Here is a 27,453-nt window from a genome sequence, read left to right as displayed (position 1 = left end):
AAAGTGCCTGGAGTCTCAGGTTGAATGGGTTTCTCACCTGGACTTAATTACTTGTCATTTTCTACCATACAAGAATGATGTATTTCCACGTGTGTGTAATTCACCGTGTTACTGTGATAATACCACCATGTGAGATACACAAGGTAATACACGACATTATTCTACAGGAAAACCCTGTATAATTAAATTATTGTTTCGCCAAGGTGGCCACATTTCCTTTTACAGATCTGCAAAAACACACATTGACTCAACTTGCTTCTCATTGGCTAGAGGCAACAAACAAGTTTTGTGGCATTGTGTAAGGGAGCAGTGTTGGTTCTAAACTATATAAAGTTACGTGGTGGAGTCACTGGAATACTTCACATCTGTATTAAGCTAAATGTTATGTTGTGAAGGTTGTTAAAGTGCTTTAAATAAACATTCAGGGTATGTTACTTCAGAACTGTTCACAAAAAAAAATTAGGAATTCAATCTGGAAAATTTCGCATAATTACTTTACCCTGCTTTTTCATGTCCAGAGGTGTCAATTTTTTGGCCCAGTACTGGGCTAAGTCAAAAGCTTCAGGCTTGCTTACTCAAGAGATCTAAGGAGCAATGTGCAGGAAAATTTCAGCGTGTTAAATGATGATCCATGTTTCATATTTCTCCGCTGTTGCACTTATCAGGTTCTAATATGCCCCATTTTATCAGATACGTTTTCCAGGAGTTCTGATGCAGTGTAGTGTCATTCAACATCACTTCGTTGATGTTCTGAAATAGGGTATCAGACAGGGGGTTCGCCAAGATGTAACTGAGGAACTGATCTCCTGATTTTAGTCTCTTTAATCCATAGAGGCTACCATATAGTTAACACCATACGAGGTGCATTGAAGTTCTGAGGCCTCAGATTTTTTTTCTGATTAACTACTCACCTGAAATCGATGAAACTGGCGTTACTTCTCAACGTAATCGCCCTGCAGACGTACACATTTTTCACAACGCTGACGCCATGATTCCATGGCAGCGGCGAAGGCTTATTTAGGAGTCTGTTTTGACCACTGGAAAATCGCTGAGGCAATAGCAGCACGGCTGGTGAATATGCGGCCATGGAGATTCTTTCATTGTTGGAAAAAGCCAAAAGTCACTAGGAGCCAGGTCAGGTGAGTAGGGAGCATGAGGAATCACTTAAAGGTTGTTATCACGAAGAAACTGTTGCGTAACGTTAACTTGATGTGCGGGTGTGTTGTCTTGGTGAAACAGCACACGCGCAGCTCTTCCTGGACGTTTTTGTTGCAGTGCAGGAAGGAATTTGTTCTTCAAAACATTTTCGTAGGATGCACCTGTTACCGTAGTGCCCTTTGGAACGCAATGGGTAAGGATTACGCCCTCGCTGTCCCAGAACATGGACACCATCATTTTTTCAGCACTGGCAGTTACCTGAAATTTTTTTTGGTGGCGGTGAATCTGTGTGCTTCCATTGAGCTAACCGGCACTTTGTTCCTGGATTGAAAAATGGCATCCACGTTTCATCCATTGTCACAACCGACGAAAAGGAAGTCCCATTCATGCTGTCGTTGCGCATCAACATTGCTTGGCAACATGCCACATGGGCAGCCATGTGGTCGTCCATCAGCATTCATGGCACCCACCTGGATGACACTTTCCGCATTTTCAGGTCGTCATGCAGGATTGTGTGCACAGAACCCACAGAAATGCCAACTCTGGAGGCGCTCTCTTCAATAGTCATTCGGCGATCCCCCAAAACAATTCTCTCCACTTTCTCGATCATGTCGTCAGACCGGCTTGTGCGAGCCCGAGGTTGTTTCGGTTTGTTGTCACACGATGTTCTGCCTTCATTAAACTATCGCACCCACGAACGCACTTTCGACACATCCATAACTCCATCACCACATGTCTCCTTCAACTGTCGATGAATTTCAATTGGTTTCACACCACACAAATTCAGAAAATGAATGATTGCACGCTGTTCAAGTAAGGAAAACGTCGCCATTTTAAGTATTTAAAACAGTTCTCATTCTCGCCGCTGGCGGTAAAATTCCATCTGTCGTACGGTGCTGCCATCTCTGGGACGCATTGACAATGAACGCGGCCTTATTTTAAAAGAATGCTCATGTTTGTATCTCTTTCCAGTCCGGAGAAAAAGAATCGGAGGCCTTAGAACTTGAATGCACCTCGTATGTCCCTTTGAGCTGCTCATTGCATTCATGAGCTACCCTTTGGGACTGCTGAAACCTAAAGCTTGGTAGAGTTTTTCCAGTGGAATGCACTTCACGCATCCTGTGATTAGCCTAGGGGTTTCATTAAGTATTATATCGATCTCCTTTACATATGTTGGTCTAGACCAGACAGGGCAAGTGTAATTAGTTGTGGAAAAGTGCTAAAGCGATGGTTCTATGCACAGTAGGTTTGACGTCCCACTTAAGTGCCATTAGCTTTCTAAGAATTCTGCTTCTTTCAGTTACCTTATTTTACGTTTTATCGCATTGATTGTATATGAAGTACGTGCCAAGCATCACTGAGAAATGTGTTAGCTGGTCTGTGTTCTTGAGGGTAGACACATTCTAGTTAATGTGCAGTTACTATGTTGTGCCTTTGGCTGTAGAGGGCACAAGCAAATACTCTCATATTTAGTTTGCTCACCTCAGTAACAATCTTGAATTTTATTTGGATGAAATTTTTGTGTTACTGGTATAGTTGTAGAACATTGACAGTATTATTTTCTCATTCCAAGTAAATTTTGTCACTGTTTCCTCCAGTCTGATACCTTACATGTTGCATTTCAGTTTTCAGTGCTGTGCTTGTCTTTAACTCAGATGTCCACTGCTTTCTTTGTGTTGTGAAGGTGCTTCATGTATAAAAAGAGAACAGAGAATGAACTCCAAAGACTGGGTTTTAATTCATGCCTGCATCATAGTGTAATCAGGATGTTAAGGAGCTTTCTCGTGATGGCTCTGTAGTTTCTTGTGTAATTAAAAAGTTATTTTGATGTTCATGACAATATTAGACTGTAATAGTACATAGAATAGTAATACTTCAAAGTGAATGATTAATATCTGAAATTTTCTCTTGGCAATGGAGTGTTGATACTAGTCCTTCTGGGAGATCAAAACTGCATGACAGACTGTATGTAACTCAGGACCTTGGCCTTCTACAGGGAACTGCTCTACTGACTGAGCCACCCAGGCACAACTCGTGACCCATTCTCTCTGCTTTACTTCATCTCATACATTCCAATCTTCACAGAAGCTGTACTGTGAAGGTAGGAGATGAGTTATGGGGGAAAGTATAGCTGTGAGGATGGTTTGTGAACTGTGCTTTGGCAGCTCAGTCAGCAAAACACTCACCTGCAAAAGGCAGAGGTCCAGAGTACAAGCCTGGCACAAAGTTTTAATTTGCCAGGAAGTTTCAGACTGACTCCTCATGTAGATCATTTGTCATTACCTTTCAAGCATTTGTCATTCTGCTACAGTTGTACCATATATCTACTTCTACTGATTATAAAATATTATAATTATAACAAATTATGTTTCTGTAATTGAGGTTTTTTATCATGATGAGCTGAATAATGATAAATTCTAAATGTGTCTTAGATGTTGGAGATGTAGAGAAACATTTCCCTGGCCTGCTGAAAGCAACAGTAGAGTGGTTTAAGATTTACAAGATACCAGATGGAAAACCAGAAAATCAGTTTGCATTTAATGGTGAAGCAAAGAATCAAGAATTTGCTCATCATGTAATTGAGGATGTTCACAAATACTGGCAAGGTTTGGTGAAAGGGGAAGCTGAAGCAGGAGGCATATCATGGTATGTTCAAAGACGTCATATTTTCTCATGTATTGCACATTATAAGAATTGTTGTCTAGTACTTAGCTTTAGGAGATGAAATTTTTGTTATAGCTAAAAAATAGTTCCTTTTAGGGCAAGAGGAAGGATAGTTAAAAAGGGACAGGCAGATCACTTAGACCTCGTGATGAGAGGGTCCTGTCTGTTGTGATTCTGAGGAGAGATAAAGATCTTCACTATGCAGGGAAATATTGCAATATAAATTCAATGAAGTGGTCTTCCATTAGGTTTTTTTGTAGTGTTTCATGTAGATATGGCCTTGTTCCTCAGCTATCTTCTAAGTTCTTGATATTCTAGTAATGGAATTCGTCTCGCTTACAAGTGTGCATTGTATTAACTTACAGTGGTACAGTTGTCATTAAAGTTTGTCAGTCATGGCTACTTGGAAGACACAAGTCTTTAAGTGGTATATTCTGATGTTAGGGTAACCAGGCATGCCTCTCTCTCTCTCTCTCTCTCTCTCTCTCTCTCTCTCTCTCTCTCTCTGTGTGTGTGTGTGTGTGTGTGTGTGTGTGTGTGTGTGTGTGTGTGTGTGTGTTGAGGGGAACGTTCCACCGATGCTGTCACTTACCAAACGAGAAAGTGCTGGTAGATAGACACAATCACACACACACACACACACACACACACACACACACACAAATTTCAAGCTTCCGCAACCCAAGATTGCTTCATCAGAAAAGAGGGAAGAACAGAAGGATGTAAATGTTTTACATATGTCTGCCTGTGTCTGTATATGTGCGGATGGATGTGTGCGTGTGCATCTTTCCTGATGAAGCAACCTTGGGTTGTGAAAGCTTGAAATTTGTGTGTGTGTTAGTGTGTTTTTTACTGTCTATCCACCAGCGCTTTCTCGTTTGGTGTCTCTTCAGAGTAGCCATCACTGACATACAAACTTTAATGACAACTGCACCACTTTCAGTTAATACAATGGACACTTGTAAGCGAGACAAATTCCATTGCTATAACATAAAGAACTTGGGAGATAGCTGAGGAACAAGGCCATTTCTACATTAAACACTGTACAAAAAAACCTAATGGAAGACCACTTTATTGAATTTATATTGTGCGCATGCTTTCTACCAGCTTGTATTTACTGTAATTGCTATCCTGTCTTTGTAGCAATTAACTTTCTAATCCAACAACATACTGAAACAGGGTGTATACGACCCAAGAGATCCGGGAAAAACCCGGGAATTTTTACACCCGGGAGAAAACTGGGAAAAATCCGGGAATTTTTAGAATTTCGGGAATTATTTTAGTTTCAGTTAAATTTTTGTAATGTTGACTGGTAAGAACTGTTACTCTAACAAAGGATATTACTGTATCCCACTACTGCAGAATAATACTGCAGCAGTAAAACATGAACGAGAGAGAAAAAACGAAAATAAAACTTAAATTTCAAAGGAAATGTGCCACACGAAATAACACAGTGCTTGTACAAGCATCTGCCAACAGCAAAAAGTGTCAACGGCTTTCGGAAGACTATGCAATGCTTCATAACAACAAATTGCCTTCAATGATCTTGACGTCACAACTGTTCACATTAGACTGATTTAATCAGTTACCAGCGGGCTCATGCAGTTCAGAGTCGCGTATGAGTAGTACCTTCTCCCACTTCTGGCTACAGAAATATGGCTGTTGGCTGTGTAAGCAGCAGCAGTAGCAGCCAGCCACATGGTACCCAGAAAAATTTTTTACTGACGCGCCCAAGCTTAGAGATTCATGCGTGTGCAGCAGGCCCGTATCTAGTGGGGAGTGAGGGCAAACCGGGGTATCTGAACCAGGCGGCAATTTCGGGGGGGGGGGGGGGGACGAATGCATATTCTTGAGAAAAATATCTTACTTCACAAAGCAGCTAGCATCCAGAGCATGTCGGTCTATTGATTATTCAGATGATTTTGAAACACACCCCTGCTGGTTTTTGAACACGTTCTAAGTTGATTTCTGAATGAATAATACGTTGATTTTTGAATGCGTGCATAGTGTAAACCAGGGGAATCCTCGTCACATCTATAAAAAAACTTTCTTGCTGACAAAACGGGACGGGGGTATACGAGCTGAGCGGAATAAGGCCGAACCGGAGAATGCCAACTGCTGCTTGTTTATGTGGTTGTTTCAGTTTGCAAATGTTCAGCATTGTTATAATTACTAGCGAAATCCATAGATTCAGACTACCAGGGTGGAAATAAGACTAACAGGTAAGAAAGATTACATATAATCTTCTCAGTGTATCCAAGAAAGTGAAATTTTGACAAATTTTTTGGCCAGATCGCTACATGAGACAGGGCCAGCTGTAGTCCCCTTAAAGCAGCCGCTTAAGTTCTATTCTGGGAGTAGTGAGGAAAATAATTGCTGGATAACTAAACCAGTGATTGTGGCAGGGTTAGCGAAGTTACCCAGAGAATGACAGTGGTAGGAATAGTTACAGGATTAGTGATGACAAGACTGTTTGTTAGAATGAGGAAGGAGAAGAAACGGGGACATCACACAAATTATGAAAGAATATGACGATTCCAGATTTCTACAAAAATTTAATTCTACTGCTTTTCGGTCTCGTGCACGAGAAACTGGAGCGTAAGAATGAAATGTGAAACTATTTCCTAATGTAAAGCTTTTTGCTTGTAAGAGGCCAAATACGTATTTTGTATTCATACTTCGTGAATTATATTCTGGCGTATTATAAAAATGATCATTGTTGCCAAAAAAAGTCACACTTCTTTGGTGTGTGTTACAATTGCTGAAATATTAGAAAGGCCTATTTTGTTTTCTCCAGCACACAGTGACAAAATAGGCGTAATCAGACCGAGAATCCACACTAATCTTGGGTACTGTTTGTATTCACAGCTTTTTCAGTATTACACAACAACAGCTCTATTTTTCATGTAGCAAAACGTTTGACAAACTTTGCTAAGGTAATAGTCCTTTCGCTGAAAGGAAAGCACGCCATGTAAAGCTGTAGCAAGATCAGAGAGAAAAATCGCTAGGACCTAAGGATTGAAGAAATGTGTACTGTCCTGCCTGTCTCTTGTCTTTACTGGTGTTAGGTGTCCTATATTTAATTTTATGATAGCAGGAGAGGTGCTACAGGACATTTTAATTTCCACTGTCCATTAGGAAATATACACGTTTGAGTTCCACAGAGCGAAATACAGTGACGTGTGGTATAACAATGTCGTTTGAAGATGCGTGGCACCTCACTGCACACTTAAGACCAAATAACGTGTGTTACATTTCCTCGAAGATATACCTTTTTTGTATCAGACTCTTCAGAAAGACGTGAAAAGATGGATCTCTCTGCTGAAATGAATCATTTCTAACAGTTCACGGGAAAATATTGCGAATTGTTGTTCAGAAAGCGTTATTTTCTAAGCAAGATGAACTATGTGCAAGAATGTACGATGGATTTCTTAGTGTTTGGTCTCCTTTCAAAATCAGTTCTTTGATGACAAGCCATTTAGAAGAATTTCGAGCCCAGAAGATCAGAGATTCATGTCTGTATTTAAAATTTTGCTAGCGCATTCGTGTGATGTATCTTAAAGTGTAAAATGTGCTAAACAGATCAACATTATAAGTGAAAGCTTAGCTTCTCTTGTAGCTTATTAATCTTAGAGACAAATATTATATGCGAAAGCTTTGCTTTTCTTGTAGCAACACTATGTGTATTATTTAAACCATTAACTTTTCCTGTTGGTTGAATTTGAATTTAAACTTTTGTAATACGAGAATATGCAGCGTACGTGTTGCTGCACATCAAAGATCTTTCCAAAACGTGTTTCTTTCCCCTGAGTATCATTTTCTAAAGTTCCGGGATATTGTGCGCTGCTGTATAAAGCAATATCCTATAAAAGGACAAGTTATACAGTTCCGAGGGAAAGTATACTGTCACATAATATGGCAAAAGTATCTTTTCACCTGGGAGAAAATGTATTTTTAAACGGGGGATCCAGGAAAAATCCGGGAATTTTTTCTCCTTGTCCGCGTATACACCCTGTGAAAATTCAAACAAGCCATTGTGTATTTGGATTGTTTTTGAAGCATTTCTGGAAAGTTCTCAAATATTTTACAATGTATAATCTTGATGAAGTTTGTAGTCTGAATTTTTATCAACAGACCCTGCAGTAATGGAATGAAATCGTAGCTTGTACTGAATTTAATGACTGTTTCTTGTTAGACATTTTTAAAGCAGTTGCATGTACAGTGTGCAGCTGTTTATACAAACATTGAATGTCCTGGAATGCTGGTATTTATACAAACATTCAACATTCCAGAATACACAAACATAAGAAAATAAATTCTGAATAACAAATAATTGGTGCTAGTTGGGTTTGAAACAATACACTAGCCAGCAACAGTAACCACTGTACGGCATGTGCCAAACCTTGGCAGCAGTACCATTGACACTGAAATGTAAAGTTCAAAAAAAATTTTGTACGTTGGCAGTCAGATAATCCACAGCAGGTTATAACTTGCTATATTTTAATATTTGGACATCTACAGCCCACTGATCTGTACATTTCTCACAAAAGTATTTCCACCTGCTCCTGCAGATTTTTTGCATCTGCCTCCCTTACACTATTATTGTATATTATTACATGTAGAAAGTACATAAGTTTGTTACATGTAAAAAAAATTATATGATAAATGGTCCTGGAAGAATGGTTTTTGTCAACCATAGTAGAATTTCTGTTATACATATTTTAATGCTATTTATTTTTCCTGTTTTTCAGTGTTAATGTTACGATAGCAGACAGTTCTTTCAGAATTGAAACGGAAGATGCTGAGGAAGTAGTATCAAAAAGCCCAGCACCAAGTGCGGGATCAGAACCTGAACCTATTGGTAAGAATATTACATGGAAGTAAAAGTATCAACACCGTAAGGAAAAGGATAGATTGTTACTCACTGTGAAGATTACATGTTGAGTTACAGACAGGCACAATGAATAGACTGTTACACATTTAGCTTAAGACCAAAGCCTTCAGCAAGCACACCTCACCTTGTGTGCACACAAAGTAACTCTAGCAGCTCATACTGGAATACAGCTGTCATGTTGAATGGAAGCAGCAGTCTGGAGAGGTTGGGGGAGGTATAGAAGGGTACGGATGGAAGGGGAGAGGAGCACTATCTGCAAGTGTGTGCAGGCACTAGACTACCAACAGGAGCAGTGTCAGGAAGCTGTGGATCTGGGAGAGAGGGAGTGGGGGAGGGGGAGTGGCAAGCAAAAAAAGTGGAGCAGGGGAGGGGAAAGACTGGTGGTTGTTTTGGCAGAGGGCAGGCCGCAAAAGCTCATCTCCTATTCCGTTCCCCGACCCTACGTCCCTGCCGCATAGCCTCCTGATGCCACACCTGGTGGCAGAGTTGGCATGTCTCCTCCTAGTCCCTGCACACACTGCCACAAAGTGCTCTTCTTCTTTTCCCCACCTGTACCCAGCTATCTTTCCCTCTTCCCCATCCTGACCCCTTCACATTACTGCTTCCATTAAACATGACAATTGCATTCCAGTCCGAGCTGCTGGAAATAACTGTACTGTGTGTGTGTGTGTGTGTGTGTGTGTGTGTGTGTGTGTGTGTGTTGCTTTTCTGAAGAAGGCTGTGGCTGAAAGATAAATGTGTAACAGTCTCATTGTGCCTGTCTGCAACTCATTGTCATCTTCACAATGTGTAGCAGTCTATCTCCCTCCTTACATTAACGTATGGAAAGTTCGGGTTCAGGGTTAAGAATTATTTAGAAATGAAGGACACAACTCACCAAAAGGCAGAACCACTGAGCCAACAGGTACATGAACGAAAAGGTACAGAGATGCATTCTGAAAGGCAGCAAAGTGCTGTACCTTTTGTTTGTGCACCTGGTGGCGATGCAGCACTTCTGCCTTTCAGAGAGTTGTCTCCTTTATTCCTAAACAACTCATATTTCCTTATATTGTTGAAATTCCAACTTGGAGTTTCCATTGTTTCATTTAGAACTAAAACTACCACATTCTACACATGGAAGATAATGTCAGGCTGGTCAAAATACAGGGTGATTCAAAAAGAATACCACAACTTTAAAAATGTGGATTTAATGAAAGAAACATAATATAACCTTCTGTTATACATCATTACAAAGAGTATTTAAAAAGGTTTTTTTTTCCCCACTCAAAAACAAGTTCAGAGATGTTCAATATGGCCTCCTCCAGACACTCGAGCAATATCAACCCGATACTCCAACTCGTTCCACACTCTCTGTAGCATATCAGGCATAACAGTTTGGATAGCGGCTGTTATTTCTCGTTTCAAATCATCAGTGGTGGCTGGGAGAGGTGGCCGAAACACCATATCCTTAACATTTTCCTGGGCTGCGAACAAATGCTTGCTGGATGCGTGCTACATTTTCATCACTCGTTCTCGGCCGTCCAGAACTTTTCCCTTTGCACAAACACCCATTCTCTGTAAACTGTTTATACCAATGTTTAATACACCACCTATCAGGAAGTTTAACACCATACTTCGTTCCAAATGCACGCTGAACTCAATAACACAAAAAGCTTTCTGTTGAGCGGTCGCCATCTTAGCATCAACTGACGCTGACGCTTAGTCAGCAGCGCCTCAAGCGAACAAATGTACAACTAAATGAAACTTTATAGCTCCCTTAATTTGCCGACAGATAGTACTTAGCTCTGCCTTTTGTCGTTGCAGAGTTTTAAATTCCTAAAGTTGTGGTATTCTTTTTGAATCACCCTGTATTATTAACTGTGATAGAAACCTTATTTATGGAGTTAACGTACTTGTAACATAAAAATGTTCACAGATTCTCTTTTTGTAATATATTGTTTCTAGACATGTACTCAGCCACCAGTAAGTCTTTGTTGCCCTGACCCACTGTCCTGTCAGACTATATGTAAATTACTATAGTAAAATATAAACTAAAGTTCGTGAAATAGGTAGACACCAGGCTGGTCAACAAGGGACTGCATGGAAGCCTTTGACCCGTTTAGTGATTTTACATATGACCAGAATTTTCCGAGGTTATCTGCCAGGTCTTCTGCTAATGTGTGATTGGGGGTAATTGTTTGCTTCGTGCATAGATCATTGTTGCCTATAGGAATAAGGAAAGTGGAAAGTGACAAATTAATCTGCATCTACACAGATGTCCACAAGCCACCATATGATGGTACCCTCCTGTATCACTACTAGTCATTTCCTTTCCTTTCCTTTTCCACTCGCAAATAGTGATGGGGAAAACAATTATCTGCTTGCCTCCATATGAACCCCAATTTGTTGGATCTTACCTTCATGGTCCTTACGTGCAATGCATTTTGGCGGCAGTACAATCACTCGGCAGTCAGCTTCAAATGCTGGTTCTCTAAATTTTCTCAATTGTATTTCTTGTAAAGAATGTCATTTTCCCTCCAGGGATTCCCATTTGAATTCTCAAAGCATCTCCGTAACACATGCTGTTAAAACCTGCTGGTAACAAATTTAGTACCCTGCCTCTGAATTGCTTCAATGTTACCTTTCAATCTGACCTGGTATGGATCCCAAATACTCCAGCAGTACTCTAGAATAGGTCACACCAGTGTCATATATGCAGTCTCCTTTACAGGTGAACCACCCTCCCTAAAATTCTCCTAATAAACATAAGTCGACCATTTGCCTTCCCTACCACAGCTCTCACATGCTTATTCCATCCCATATCACTTCGTAATGTTACACCCAGATATTTAAATGATATGACTATGTCAAGCAGGACCCTAGTAATACTGAAACCAAACTTTACGGGATTGATCTTCCTGCTCATCAGCATTAACTTGCATTTTTCTACATTTAGGACTAGCAGCCATTTATTACAGCAACTGCGAAGTTTTTCTAAGTCATCTTGTCTCTTCCTACTGTCACACAGCTTCAACACTCCTTATCATAGCCGGCCGAAGTGGCCGTGCGGTTAAAGGCGCTGCAGTCTGGAACCGCAAGACCGCTACGGTCGCAGGTTCGAATCCTGCCTCGGGCATGGATGTTTGTGATGTCCTTAGGTTAGTTAGGTTTAACTAGTTCTAAGTTCTAGGGGACTAATGACCTCAGCAGTTGAGTCCCATAGTGCTCAGAGCCATTTGAACCATTTGAACCACTCCTTATCATACACCAAGCCATCATCAGTAAACAACTGCAGATTGTTGCGCACCCTGTCCCCCAAATCATTAGTGTATATGGAGAACAGCAGTCCTATCACACTTCCATGGGACACTCCTTACAATAGGCTTGTCTCTGAACACTCGCCATCAAGGACAACATACTGGGTGCTGTTATTTAAGAAGTCTTCCAACCACTCACATAACTGTGAACTTATTACATATGCTCGTACATTCGTTAACAGCATTCAATTGGGGCTTACGTCAAACGCTTCCCAGAAATCTAGAGGTATGAAATGTGCCTGTTTCCCTTCATCCATAGTTGTTCTGAGTATACCATGTGAGAAAAGGGCAAGCTGAACTTCCCCATGAGCTATACTTTCTAAAACCCTGCTGATTCGTGCACACAAGCTTCTTAGTCTGTCAAGTTCATTATATTCCAACAACAGTTAGGGATATTGGTCTTAATCTTGCAGATCCCTTCTTTTACCTTCCTTATATACTGGGGTCATCTGCACTTTTTTCCAGTCACTTGAGACTTTGTGCTGGGCAAGAGATTCACAGTAAATGCGAGCTAGATAAGGGGCTAGTGCCATACAGTAGTACTTGTAAAATTGAACTGGGGTCCCACCTGAACCGTGTAATATGTTTGCTTTTAAATCTTTCAGTTGTTTCTCTGTACCAGGTATGCTTATTATTGTGTCGTCCACACGGGAGTCTGTTCAGTGGTCAGACACTGTTTGTACAATTGTCCTGTGTGAACAATTTTTTGAACATGAAATTTAAAACTTAAGCATTTCTTCTGCTGTTTTCAACTGCCACACCAGGCTGGTCAACAAGGGACTGCATGGAAGCCTTTGACCCGTTTAGTGATTTTACATATGACCAGAATTTTCTGAGGTTATCTGCCAGGTCTTCTGCTAACGTGTGATTGGGGGTAATTGTTTGCTTCGTGCATAGATCTTTTCAGACGCACAAATCTCTACTAACCTTAGATTGTCGTCATTTGTGTGTTCCTTTTTGAACCAAGAGTGCATCAGTCTCTTTCTCCTTAGCATCTTAGAGATTTAGTTATTAAACCATAGTGATTCTTTTCCATACTCTATTCACTTACTAGGTATGTAACTCTGCAGACCACAATTTACAACCTGCTTAAACTTCGCCCATAATTCCTCTTATCCATCTTACTGGTACTAAGTGATTACTATTCACTGTCAAAGTGAGATGTTAATAACTGCTTATATGCTCTATTAGCAGAAACACTCTCCTAGCCTTCTCAACTGATTCATTAACTTTTGTAATCATCGTTACTGTAATGACATCGTGATCACTAATCCCTGTTTTCGTATGTAAGGTCTGGTGTATTGTGTTGCATGTGGGCTGCCAAGCTAGCTACTCAAGACAGCTATCATAAAACACATAGAAAGTGTTGTGCATCACTGAACCCCCCCCCCCCCCCACACACACACACACACACACACACACACACACACACACACACACACACACAATCCATAGACATCCCAATCTGTACTCAGTAGGTTAAAGCCGCATCCAACTAATGTTGCATGATCTGGGTATTTACGCACTATTGACCCTGGACTTTCTTTGAACGACTAGAACTGTTATAGCAGAATCAGGTGGCTGGTACAAACATCCAGCTATTAACTTGGTTTAACCTCCACCTATTATAAGTGACAAGATAACTTCTGTCAAACTCAACTTCATCCTCACAAGACACAGTTTTTGTCAACTGCAGTTAACACTCCCCTTTCAATGGTGTCTAACTCGTTCCGTGACTAGCTAAATATCTCTGAGCTTTCCACTTCAGGTTTCAGCCAGTTCTCGGTCCCAAGAATAAATTGAGTGCGAGAACTTTCATGGAGGGCAGTAAATTTGGCAATCTTATTACAAATACTTCGACAGTTTACTGATAAAATTGACAGTCGAGGTGTGTCCATTCTGAATGCCATTTGATTTTTCTTGCTGCGTATCAGAGCACTTCAAACTACTGCCTAGCCTAAAAAACCCTCATGTGTACTCCACAAGTACTCTGCTACCCGAGTAGCTGCTTCCTTTGTGTAGTGCACCCCTGACTTATCAAGCGGTATCCTACAAATCCCTACACAATAAGGCAGGTTTAGAAACCTGCAGTGAAGATAATCAGTCGACGAAGCCTGTGATTGAGACCTTCCAATTGGCTCCAAACCAAAGGACGCCGATCAACTCTGGGAACGATGATGCTAATTGCAAACTCTGCTTCCACCCCATGCACGAGGCCAGCAGTCACCACCACCACCACCACCACCACCACCTCTGCCAGCTGCCTGTAAGAACAGAGGATCGCCTCAGAACCCATGTGACAGGTGTCATTGGTGCTGACATGAGCCACAACATGCAGACTGCTAAAATAAAACTTAACTATAAACTAGGTACACCCACCAGTGTAGCTAGTGCAAAGGCCACGATGACACATGCCGTGCACCTCACCCATCTGGTGCTAGAATGTCACATACAACCAGCACAAAGTGTGAAGGTGCACTTCATATAACAAGGTATCATTACTGTTCAGATGGAGTGCACTTTCTCAGGCACAGCAACTTTCTCTCATTAAATTGTTCATAATTGTATAAATTAGTCATTCAGGATTCCAAATGTGTGATTTATTTATCTTCCAAGAGCAATATAATAAAAAGGACCTAGCTTAAAGATTTATTTTTCCTATGTACTTCAGTTCTTTGATAGATCACGAATTTTAAGGTGATGGTGATGGTGTTGGTGATTGGTGATTGGTGATGGTGATGTGATGATGATGATGATGATGATGAAGTGTAAAAGGTGTGTGAGAAAAGTAATGAGACTGACAACACTGCAAGCAATCTCTCAATGCTGTGTTTTACTTCGGTATACCATGTGTTCTGGGTCATTCCTTCCAGATGCTCAGTTTCAGCTCCGTATAGCCATCAGGCGATTTTTGAGAGTGCCGTCAGTGAAGTTATGTTTTTGTTGCATGTTACGAAGAAGGAACAGTGGAATTTAGAGCAACGTTGTGCAATCAAGTTTTGTGTTCAACTTGGGGAATTCGCAAGTGTGACCTTTGAAAAGTTGAAACAAGCCTATGAGGAACATTCCTTATCAAGAGCACATGTTTCTGTGTGGCAAAAATCATTTTTGGAAGGGCCGAACTCCTTGAAGATGAACCTCCTTCAGAGAAATGTTCAACTTCAAAAAATGTCCAATGTGTGCATGCTCTTGTGAGATCAGACTGACATTTGACAATAAGGCTGATTGGTGACCTACTAAACTTACACAAGTGATTCAGTCATGTGATCACAGGTGTTAAATCCTGGGTTCTTGAGTATGATCCTGAGACAAAGCAGCAAAGTGAGGAGTGGCACACAGACATCTCCCCAACCAAAAGAAGCTCAAATGAGCAAGTCAACGATCGAAACAATGCTGACCTGATCTTTTTGACAGTAGGAATATCATGCATAAAGAATTTTTTCTTCCAGGATAAGCTTAAAACCAAGTGTTTCACAGAGATGTCATTGAAAAAGCACAGGAAAAGGGTGAATTAAATGAGATCGGTCATTGCAGACAAGTCGATGCTGCATCATGACACTGTCCCATGTCACACTGCCATTTCGATCATGGAATTTTTGACCTCCAGAGGCAATCCTGTTGTTCCAAAGCCCCCTATTCACCTGATCTGTGCCCTTGTGGTCTTTCTTTTTCTGATGTTGAAAAAGTCTTAAAAGGATGTAATTCCCGGACTCTCGGACATTTAAAAGAACGTGACTGACGTGTTACAGGCCCTACCATTCATAGCTTTACAGCTCTGCTACCAAGACTAGTAAGAAAGACTCTGCCAGTGTATAGTTGCCTAAGGGAACTACTTTGAAGCAGGTAATGTTGTTGTTTTGAAAAATAAGTTTTCCCTGAAAATTCCTCAGTTCTTTTTAAAAGAACAAGATGAAGTTAAAACAAACTATTAGTAAAATGATAGTACTAGCTCAGGAAGAAAGTCTAATCAGATCTAGAGCTTTCTCTTATCAAAGTGGGAAATTTTCTTCAATCCTATCTCTTATCCAAAACCCAGCTCATTAAATTGGATCTTGATATTTATCAAAATAGCTAAAGGAACATCTTCAATTATAGAGCGAGTTGGCATGGTGCTTAGCACACTGGACTCGCATTCTGGAGCACGGCGGTTCAAAACTGCATCCAGCCATCCTGATGTAGGTTTTCTGTGATTTCCCTAAATTGCTTCAGGCAAATGCGAGGACAGTTCCTTTGAAAGGGCATAGCAGATACCCTCCCTCCTTCCCTCATCCGATGGGACTGATGATCTTGCTGTTTGGTCCCCTCCCCCAAACCGACTTACATTTGCAGTTAAGGCTTTGTTGAAAGATAAGGCATGAGTAAACACCATACAGTAACAGGGACTCGTCACAAGGAAATGCCTGTGACGTTTGCAATGGGCAGTTCTCACACACCAGTGCTTCGCTAAATTCCTCCAAAACATAATTCACAAATTAATGCATCGGCAAGTTACTTTTCCTTTTGATCTGAGGGCTTCTCCTCATGTGATGAATCAGTTTGGTTACAAACAGTCAAACCGGAGCTAGCAAACAAATACGTCACATGTCAGCAACTGGAGACCTCCATCTAATAAATAACACATGCAGGCTACCAAAACACAGACAAATTTAACATGGAATCACTGCTGTGCTTTCACCACACTTGTATTCTGCAGTCGTAGAGGGGTGATGTAATACTTACAGGCAGAAGTTGTGCAATAACATATTCCAACATTTGGCTATCACAACATAAGAGTAGATACAGCTGAAGCCAGCTTCCTTATCAAAAGTCTAGGTGAATTTACAGTCCTCCCCAAATTAAAGTTTAGACACAATACAGTACCTTGTCACTGCACCAAACACTCCGCTTCGCCAACATCTGTTTAAACAGCAGCAGTCACCCATTGTGCATGTTCTGGTGTCTATACGGTGTGCCATCAAAGCTCCACAAGCTGTCCTGTGGCATCGGTTAGCAATTTTCCACAAAGTTCCTTTGCTCCTTTCCGATAGTGATAATTTTTGACACTATATGCTCCCAGACCCAATTGACGGGCAATTACTTTCTCTTCCTCCCTCCGCAGCTCTGGTATTCTGGCCCCAGAAGCTGGCCATTCCTGCCAGATGGCACATACGTGTGCTTCCAACAGACAATCAGCCACACGGCAAATGTGAAATGTGCGGACACTGGCAATGTGGGAAACTTGAAACACCAGTAGATAAACAAAATGCTGGAAGGTATCCAGAGGATTCATCATTTGTGCAAGGACTCTAGGTTGAACCTGAATAGAAATAAATGCAACACATGGCCGTAAACAGTGTTTATAGTAAAACACTCGGGTCTAACCATTCAGTGCGACCTGAAGTCGAATAATCACATGTGCCAGCCTGAGATGATTTTGGAGGGTCTTGGAGAAATGTAAGCCATTCACGAAAGGAGTGGCTTACAAACACTTGAGCAACTGAGTGTTGAGTATTGGTCATCAGTACAGGACCTTTAGATTCAGATTAACAGGAGAGATGGAGAAGATCTCTCGAAGAGAACAGCATATTCGAGGCCAATCATTTCAGGAAGTGTAGGACAACATACTACTTCTTCCCACATACCTCACAAAACTGCTACAGGAGAGAGTCTGAGATAGTTGGAGCTCGTATGGAGGTTTACCAACAGTCGTGCCATCACACGCGCTTCCTGAAAGGAACAGGGAAAGGGTAAAACTTACCTGTATGAGCCTCTGCAACATGCTACAAGGTGGCTTAAAATATAGATGTAGATTCTGGAAGGACTCCAAAATAACTATACGCAGCTATTACAGCATACCATTAGAATGAACACACATCCTTTTACAAATTATCCCAGATTTGGGAGTAAGTGGGAGTTGGAAGGTGCCAAAACTGTAAAAGAGTGGGTTTCCCAAAGACTAAAAAGTTTCCTGTTTTCCCATTTCCAAAAACCACCCTTGTGGACAGGTGGTGATAGTCTGCTTCTCTTCTGCTGCCCAATCTGTGTTTCTCTTTTTGTCCAGTTGTCCCTGTAGACACATGTAGTTTACAACACTTCTGTTGCCCTTTGTAAGAAATTCATAATGAAGTCTGTTTTGCATATCAGAAAATACAGACAACCTTTTTGGTATAAGAAATTCTCACTTTATTTGGTGCAGGATGTCACCTGATACTTCCTCCTGCTGTTCAATTTTTGGCAGGAGCTGGTGGGCTAAAGTCATATTCGCAGAACTGAACTGAAACTATAATATTTTTTCTTGTTGGAATGCCCATGCTTGTGGTGGGACTGGGCATTACTATGTGCATTATTAGTATATACCATTTTATGTACAAAAAATACTGTTGAAGTTCTCCAGAGTATATTTGAATACCTGAAGATTTCTAAGCTTTCAGAATGAGTATTGATCAGTTCTGCAGGCAACATTCAGAAAAATTTAAATTGGATTTCTTGTACATTTATTTGTAAAGGCCACCTCAAATGGCCTGTCCAGCATAGTAGTACCTGATCTCAAAATTAAATATCTCAAAAACTAAGACTGATAAATCAGTGGAACAAATGAGATGTTTATTTTGAAAGCTGTAAGAATTTTATACAGAAGTTTTGAAATAGTTCAGAAAGCTAACAGATAATAGCAATATATAATGTATTTAATGTCTGCTGCAGCTCAGAACAATGAGTTCCATTATAGAAACTTGAAAGAATGTTAGCATACTGGAAGAAGAGATTGAAATTAAGTACTCCATAGAACGTGTCTTTCTTGTAATGGAGTACTGTGGCTAGAACACAGTCCTACATCAGCAAGGTGCAGTTTTCAAACTATGTTTAATGTTACAAAAAGACCCAGTGTGAAAACCACTCGCAACCTCTTCACCAAATTCCAAGAGACAGGCAGTGTGGCTGATGACCTGGTGGGGAATGTTAGCCCCAGGGAAACTGTAGTCACTCCTGAAAATATTGGTACAGAATTATTTAGCAAACTCAAAGGAAATTAGTCTGGAGAATTGCAGGAGAGACTGAGTGGAAGTGTTCCAGCATGAAAAAAATAGACAGCCTAAACACGTTTCCATTCAAAATCCAAAGCCACCAGGCTATACCTCCACGAGCTGTGTGATTGAGGACCGATAGTTCGAAACATTCACACAATGACTGATATGAAGCAGTTGATATTAGCTGCATATGGTTCAGACGATACACATTTCCACATAAATGGTGTCATTACTAAACAAAACGGGTGATCCTCTGATATGAAGCAGAGGTACAATTGGCACTCTTTTCATGCATAAAAATGATTACTAGTGAACAACATGTTGTAATTTTGGAACAGTTTGTCTCGACACATGTGGCATTGGAGGACCAACTGGGCACTGAGTTGTGCATGCTAGATGTTGCCAACCACATGGCACAAGACAGGTGTTTAGCTCTCTTGATGAATACTTCAGGTTTAGTCATGGTTGGATTATTGCAAATTTACTGGTGCAGGGTTAGATTTGCCTCCATACTAGGCCAATCTGACTCTTGACTACTGCTTGTGAGGCACTTCGAAAGGCATCACCTGAGAACCATGCCACCCCACTGGACAAGCTTGAATTGATAATCTTTGTGGCTTTGAATCCATTTCCATGAGACACTAAAAGATGTGATGGCAAATCTTATTGTTAATTTGTGTCACCTCTGTACTGCAAGTGGTGGACATTTTGATAAGACTGTGATGAGATTGCAGACTACTTGCATAAGATGAGTCAAATTATGCACGCCGCTACTGTAAGAGCTTCAGTGTACAGCACCATTTGTTAGCAACGAAACTTCTGTATAAAATTTGTACAGCTTTCACAATAAATGTACCATTTGTTCCACTCATCTTTCGACCTTGGTTTTTTGAGATTTAATTTTGAAGAAAGCTGGTTGCTGGACTTCCCATATAAACAGTGCAGTGTACCAAATGGCTCAGTGTCGAATGAAACTGTGCCTTGTGTAGGGAAACTCAGGTGAACAGGCATGACTTGTTAGCTAGCCCAGTTGGATTTCCAGGTGATACAAAATTGTCTGCTGAGCCTGGCTCAGCCTTCAGTGTGTTGGGAGTCTGCCACAGGCCCATGTGAATTTCCCCACATGGTGGGGTTCCGCTCAGTGTGGAGCCATTCATCTAGTTACATTGGTTATGAGTGACCCAGAGTCGATACGTGACAGGAGCGTAGTTTCCTTTTCTTTGGTCAGTTTCATTTTAGGTTATGTATCTAAACATTAATAAATCTGTAGGGGGCCTTTCAATTTAAGGAAATACAAAATACGAGGGCAGTTCAATAAGTAATGCAACACATTTTTTTTCTCGGCCAATTTTGGTTGAAAAAACCGGAAATTTCTTGTGGACTATTTTCAAACATTCCCACTTCGACTCGTATAGTTTCATTGACTTCCGACAGGTGGCAGCGCTGTACGGAGCTGTTAAAATAGCATCTGTAACGGATGTGCGTTGCAAACAACAGGCAGTGATCGAGTTTCTTTTGGCGGAAAACCAGGGCATCTCAGACATTCATAGGTGCTTGCAGAATGTCTACGGTGATCTGGCAGTGGACAAAAGCACGGTGAGTCGTTGGGCAAAGCGTGTGTCGTCATCGCCGCAAGGTCAAGCAAGACTGTCTGATCTCCCGCGTGCGGGCCGGCCGTGCACAGCTGTGACTCCTGCAATGGCGGAGCGTGCGAACACACTCGTTCGAGATGATCGACGGATCACCATCAAACAACTCAGTGCTCAAATTGACATCTCTGTTAGTAGTGCTGTCACAATTGTTCACCAGTTGGGATATTAAAAGGTTTGTTCCCGCTGGGTGCCTCGTTGTCTAACCGAACACCATCAATGGAGTGGCGCCACACCCACTCCCCTACCAAGAAAAAGTTTAAAGCCATACCCTCAGCCGGTAAAGTCATGGTTACAGTCTTCTGGGATGCTGAAGGGGTTATTCTGTTCGATGTCCTTCCCCATGGTCAAACGATCAACTCTGAAGTGTATTGTGCTACTCTTCAGAAATTGAAGAAACGACTTCAGCGTGTTCATAGGCACAAAAATCTGAACGAACTTCTCCTTCTTCATGACAACGCAAGACCTCACACAAGTCTTCGCACCCAAGAGGAGCTCACAAAACTTCAGTGGACTGTTCTTCCTCATGCAACCTACAGCCCCGATCTCGCACCGTCGGATTTCCATATGTTTGGCCCAATGAAGGACGCAATCCGTGGGAGGCACTACGCGGATGATGAAGTAGTTATTGATGCAGTACGACATTGGCTCCGACATCGACCAGTGGAATGGTACCGTGCAGGCATACAGGCCCTCATTTCAAGGTGGCGTAAGGCCGTAGCATTGAATGGAGATTACGTTGAAAAATAGTTTTGTGTAGCTAAAAGATTGGGGAATAACCTGGTGTATTTCAATGCTGAATAAAACAACCCCTGTTTCAGAAAAAAAATGTGTTGCATTACTTATTGAACTGCCCTCGTATTTTATTTTTTGTGTCTGTTGCTACCAAGGCTGTAATTTCATTTTTGGTGTCTGTTACTTGTACTGAAATACAGTCAATTGTGAATCAATGGAAAATGAACGATGGAATAGCAATAACATTATGGAAAAGACTGGCCAATATAATCTCCCTCCCCCCTCTCTTAGTGTCTCTGGCCTCAGTGGCCAGTATTTACAACTTCAGAAGAAGGTGTTTCGGCTGATTGAAGCTTAAATATGTAGCAGTCTTTTTGTTGTGCCTTTCAGTGACTCAGATTCCTATGTGATGAGTAGCAATCTATCCTCACAATATTGTCATTAGTCAATTGTGAATGGTAGATATACATTATATGTGGCTATCCATTTCATTAGTTTTATCTTGGCTATTTTTGTGCATTGGGTATGTTCACTGCTATATTTATTTTGCTTCTTCCATCCCAAAACACATTAACAATGTTATTAATGTGTTGTGGGACTGAAGATGCATTTGCAGAGCAAACGGAATCATTCATACAGAATGTCTTGATTGGAAGAGCTTCCTTCTTCAAAATATGTGGCGTACTACCATGAATATTTGGTACTGGGTGGTTATAACTAAAATGCAACTACTTGCAGAGGTCCAGTGTAGGCTGTAACTATCGTATTGCAGTGAAACTTGTTACATACGTTAATAAGTTAATGCGGAAACAATTTACACTGGAAAAAAATTAAAGTTTTGACCATCAGGTGTAAATCTGGTTCTGTACGCTATTTGTATTGCAGTATGGCATCCACACTGTCATTTGACAAGCTATAACATGAGTGTATGGTATGGCTATCGAGAAGAGCCGTTACACTGCTAGTGAAACTGTTCGATGTAAACAGTAGCAATTTCTGTGCTGCGTTGAGATAGCATTGCAGACTGAAAGGTCTGAGGAGTGGTCCGATGTACCAAGCAACATATGCTCCAGGTAGTTATAGTGCTCGTGTAGTATCGCAAGAATTATCCATCCCATGGTCAGCAGTCCAGAACTTTTTGTATTCTGTTTTACACTGGTACCCATAAAAGATCCAGGTGGTGCAGCAACTGAAACCTCACAATCTTCAGCAATGGTCTGAACTTGCTCTCCAGTTTCTGGCACGGATCAAAGTTATGACTTACAGACAAGCAGTATTCTTTAGAGTGACCAGGCACATTTGACACTACAGGGTGCAGTGAATACACAAATTGCCAAATACAGGGTACTGTTAAATCGCGTGTTCTGTACAAAGAGCCATACACCCACCATATGTGACAGTTTGGTGTGGATTCATAAGCACCTTTTGTCTCAATCCAACAGTGTTAAGCAAAGAATGGGTTGCTACATGCTGTAAAGATTGCCCGTTGAGCTGCAGACAGGCACAATGAAAAGACTGTTACACATTATAGCTTTCAGCCAAAGCTGCAGCAATCTATCCTTTTTCTTAAATTTTTGATATTCCAACCTGGAGTTTCCATTGTCCTGTTCTCAGTCTGTTGTCATGTGAAAGGAATACACCCAGGGAATCTTACCAGGTGTACCATGTCATCTGCACGATATCAAGATCTCTTTGTGCAGCATGTGATTCCTACTTTGAAAGAGAGCAGCTGTGTGAAAAGTACTGTTCAATTTTCATGCAAGATATGGTAATACCTCATGTCACTTACCCAGTGAAAGATATGCGTAATGCAACCTGCCATGCATGTGTTATCTCCAGAAGTTTTCCAAATGCATGGCCTGCAAGGTAAACTGCTCTGAATCCATGTGACATTTGGCTCTGGGATGTGTAAAAGAGTGTTCACTAGGAGGTTACTTGGTCTCCAACTGACCTGAACATGTTGCCCAGTTTCTACTGGAACTGTTGTGAAAAACTGTTGATAACGTATGAGAACTGAAAGAAAAGAAAAGCATCATCCAAATGCCTTTTGCTTTATCCTTTGTATGTGGTTTTCTTGTTGAGTGCCAAATAACAATGAAAGTAATTTTTCTCAATACAATTGACTTCCACTGTGAAAGTATTTTCATTAAACACATTTATCTATTTACCTGAGGTGACAAGTCATGGGATGTCTCCTAATATCGTGTCAGGTCTCCTTCTTCCCGGCCTAGTGCAGCAACTCAACATGGTATGGGTACAAGTCATTTGAAGTCCCCTGCTGAAATACTGAACCATACTGCCTTTGTAGCCGCCCATAATAGTAAAAATATTGCCATTGCAGTATTTTGTGCATGAAATGCCTTCTCAATTACCTCCCATAAATGTTCGATGGTATTCTTGTCTGGCAATGTGTGGGGCTAAATCAGTCTCAAACAGTTGTGGCTCAGTGCCATGGCACATCGTTGTTAGGGAATATGAAGTCCATGACTGTCTGCAAATGATCTCCACGTAACCAAACATAACAATTTTCAGTCAATGATAGGTTGAATTGGACCCACACCATTATGGACCAACCCCAGCTTGCACAGTGTGTTGTTGAAAACTTTGGTCCATTGCCTCGTGGGGTCTACACCACACTCAAACCTTACCAGTTCTTGACAACTGAAATCAGGACTCATCTGACCAGACCACAGTTTGCCAGACACCTTGGGGCCAACCGATACGGTCATGACCACAGGAGTGTTACTGCAGGCGATGTCATACTGTTAGCGAAGGCACTCGAGTTGGTCGTCTGCTGCCATAGCCCATTAACGCCAAATGTTCCCACACTGTCCTAATGGATATGTACATTGTACGTCACACATTGATTTCTGTGATTATTTCATGCAGTGTTGCTTGTCTGTTAGCACTGACAACTCAGCCCAAGTGTCACTGTTCTTGGTGACCAACGGAAGGCCATTGGCCGCTGCATTGTCCTTGGTTAGAGATAATGCCTGTAATTTCAAACAATGGAAACTCCAGGTAGGAATATTAACAATGTAGGAAAAGATAAATTGCTTCTTACTGTAAAGAAGACACATCAGGTTGCGGACAGGCTTGATTAAGACACTCATAAAGGTTTTGGCCAAGCACAAGCAAGCAAGCAGGCACACGTTACATGCACACAACTGCCAACTCCAACATCTTGGACCGGAATGCATGGCTATTCCACCAATTCGAAGACAAAAGCCTTTCACCTTACCTGATGCTTCACCATCCCATTGTCAGTTGCGGTCTACCTGAGTCATCTTTTCTGGCACTAGCATTTAGGTTCTTTTACCTGCATAACTACAAATGGAACAGTTACCTAATATAACAACCTCTCTTCATGATTGGCTGTGGTCTTTCATCGAAGAGTCTTCACACTACATTTTCAGGCTACTGTGAAAAGGCAGTGTTGCTCGTTCATCCTTCAATCGTACAAGCATCTTGGGAAGCACTATTTCTTGAATTACTACCACTGTGTGTCCAACGAATGAGAATAAGGCATGGTTCTCACCAAGGCAATACAATATGAAATTTAACGCATTGCTGTGAAGGTCAGGTGATGCAATGGGACAGTTACCCATGTGACACTTGGGTCCCCACAGGATAACCAGCTAGACAAAGCAGGTGACAATATTGTCACTTGTCACTGCCAGCCTTGCGGCACAAAACTTCGGTATATTTTGCACATTTACTGGAGACTGGAAAGTGGTATGGCTGTCCTTCCAGTGTTAAAAACAATTTTGTTATGTTAGCTGCATTTGGTATTCACCATTTATCGTAAAATGGGCCAAACATAAACTGGACAGTGATCACATTTTTTTACTGCACACTTCTCAAAAATAAGTCCTGTTCTACTTAATTTAGAGTATCACAATAACTGTGGGCAGTGGTGGGAAGAAAACCAGTTCCTTATCAAACTTCCTGGCAGATTAAAATTGTGTGCCGGACCGAGACTCGAACTCGGGACCTTTGCCTTTTGTGGGCAAGTGCTCTACCAGATGGTCCGGCACACAGTTTTAATCTGCAAGGAAGTTTCACATCAGTGCACACTCCGCTGCAGAGTGAAAATCCCGTTCTAGTTCCTTATCGAGCTATATCAAACTGTAAAATGCAAAAACTCACTTTTTTTTTAACCAAGTAGTTTCATGAAATTGTATGAGAAGCACAGCAGATAACATGCACAAATCCCAGAACAGTAGTTTTGATGTTGTAGATGAAAGGTAAAGTTTACTTCAAAGCTGACTACAGAGATGGATGTAGCATTGCGTCATGTCCATGAACAGATTTTTTTATGGACATCAGGTGACCTGAAATCTACCTCCCTGAGTATTATATGATAGTTGTGTGGAGCAAAGAGCACTCCATTTTGTGCCAGAGGATTGTATTAGATTGTGTTGCTATTGTTCATGTGAATTGTAACATACTAGGTTACTGTGCACTCCACCAATGTGGGTTACCTCTATATTGGATCAAGATTTTTTGGGGGGGGGGGGGGGGTATTGAGGGAGAGGACTTAAATTTCCCATTTTGTAAAAGTTTTTGATATCACTGAATGATTTTGAAAGTGTCATAAATTCACTTCGCCAAGAGCTTACATGTGATTACTACAGAGAGACTTGTGACTATGGATTCTCTCTCTCTCTCTCTCTCTCTCTCTCTCTCTCTCTCTCTCTCTCTCTCTCTCTCTCTCTAACTGGGAACGTCTATGCTAAAGAATTTACACATTACATATTGCACTTTTGGCCAAAACCTTCTTCAGAAAGGAAAACACCTACACATTCCCACAAGCAAGTACACCTCACACTCATGGCCACTAACTCCAGCCTGTTGTTTCTGTTTCTGAAGATGATTTCAGTTGAAAGTTCAGTGTGTATCTCTCTGTCTTCATTTTACTGGTATGCAAACTCAATGTCTACCTTACAGTGAGTAGTAATCTATCCGTTTGAGACCTGTGAAATGCTTGTGCGCAAACGAAGCACAGTTTGCGAATGTGCAGTAGTTTTGAGTTACTTATGAATTCGTATAATTCATAGAGAAAAAATGTAACATAAATCAAATACTCAGTATTGTCAAATCAGCCACATGGGAAATGATAGAAAATAATAGCATAACATTCTGAAGTGTGTTACATAAACTTTGTCTTGCTGTTTACTAATGCTACTCTTTCTTTTGCAGTTAATAAATGGCATTTTATACGCTTGCAAAGATTAAAATCCAAACTTTGAAGAAGCAAGAATTAACATAATCTATATCCATTTAATGAAAGAAGTTCTTATTAACTGTATCAAAGTTCCTGTATCATTCTTTCGTAAGGAAAGTTGTAAAAATTGTCATCAAAAATTAAAATATTTATGAATTTTCTAATTCAATTTTTTCTATTCCAGTTGATAAGTGGCACTTCATTCATCTAAAGTGATTGCTTTGTGGCGTGTATATCGGATCCAGAGGGAGTGGTGGTGTAAGGTCGCCTGTGTAGCAACTTCTTGAAGGAACTCCGAAGATTTAATTTCAATCTGCCTGTGATTTTTGAAACTTGCATAGTCCTGCTGTCTGTGAAAAGAAGCAGTTTTGTATTATATACAATTTCAGTGTTTTTAAGAAAATTGTTTATCTAATACAATTTCATATGGACACCATTTTTTGCTTTATTCATCTGTTTACTCCACCCCATTCCATCTCATTGTCCCTTCTTAACCTCAGTTACGTTAGTCACAAACCTCTTAGAAGTTCCCAAAGTGTGATTCATCTTCTTTCCCTTCCTCCTATGTCAGTCCTACTCTGTTCCCTGCTCCCTCTCCAGCTGTTGGATTTATTTTGTTACCATGAATCTTCTTACACACTGTATTGCCATTGCATTATGGGTTGTTTCTGCAAAATAGGATGTACTATTACTTTAATGTGGCTGGTGCAGTCAGCTATCACAAGTTTTTGGTAGCTGTTAAGAGTTCGTGTCGGAAGTGAGAGAGATTGAAAGATCATTTCGACAACTGACATGCTTTGAGAGTTGAACTGCCCCCTCCTGGTTA

The 27,453-nt window shown here is 41.0% G+C and overlaps 1 protein-coding gene across 2 annotated transcripts in view; it reads left to right on the top strand.

Annotated features, from left to right (window-relative positions):
• Nucleotides 1-27,063, top strand: part of LOC126417939 (inorganic pyrophosphatase) — a 124,932-nt gene extending 97,869 nt beyond the window's left edge. For both annotated transcript variants that reach the window (XM_050085157.1, XM_050085156.1), the window contains 3 exons: nucleotides 3,591-3,804; nucleotides 8,574-8,683; nucleotides 26,812-27,063. In XM_050085157.1, the coding sequence (XP_049941114.1) occupies nucleotides 3,591-3,804; nucleotides 8,574-8,683; nucleotides 26,812-26,843 (356 nt within the window). In that variant the 3' untranslated portion in view covers nucleotides 26,844-27,063. The remainder of the gene's footprint in view (nucleotides 1-3,590; nucleotides 3,805-8,573; nucleotides 8,684-26,811) is intronic.
• The last annotated feature ends 390 nt before the right edge of the window (nucleotides 27,064-27,453 follow it).

Source organism: Schistocerca serialis, chromosome 1 (assembly GCF_023864345.2).
Source record: "Schistocerca serialis cubense isolate TAMUIC-IGC-003099 chromosome 1, iqSchSeri2.2, whole genome shotgun sequence".
NCBI classification, from domain to species: Eukaryota; Metazoa; Arthropoda; class Insecta; order Orthoptera; family Acrididae; genus Schistocerca; species Schistocerca serialis.
Note: the sequence above shows the minus strand (reverse complement) of the source record. Positions and strands in the feature narration are given on the sequence as shown.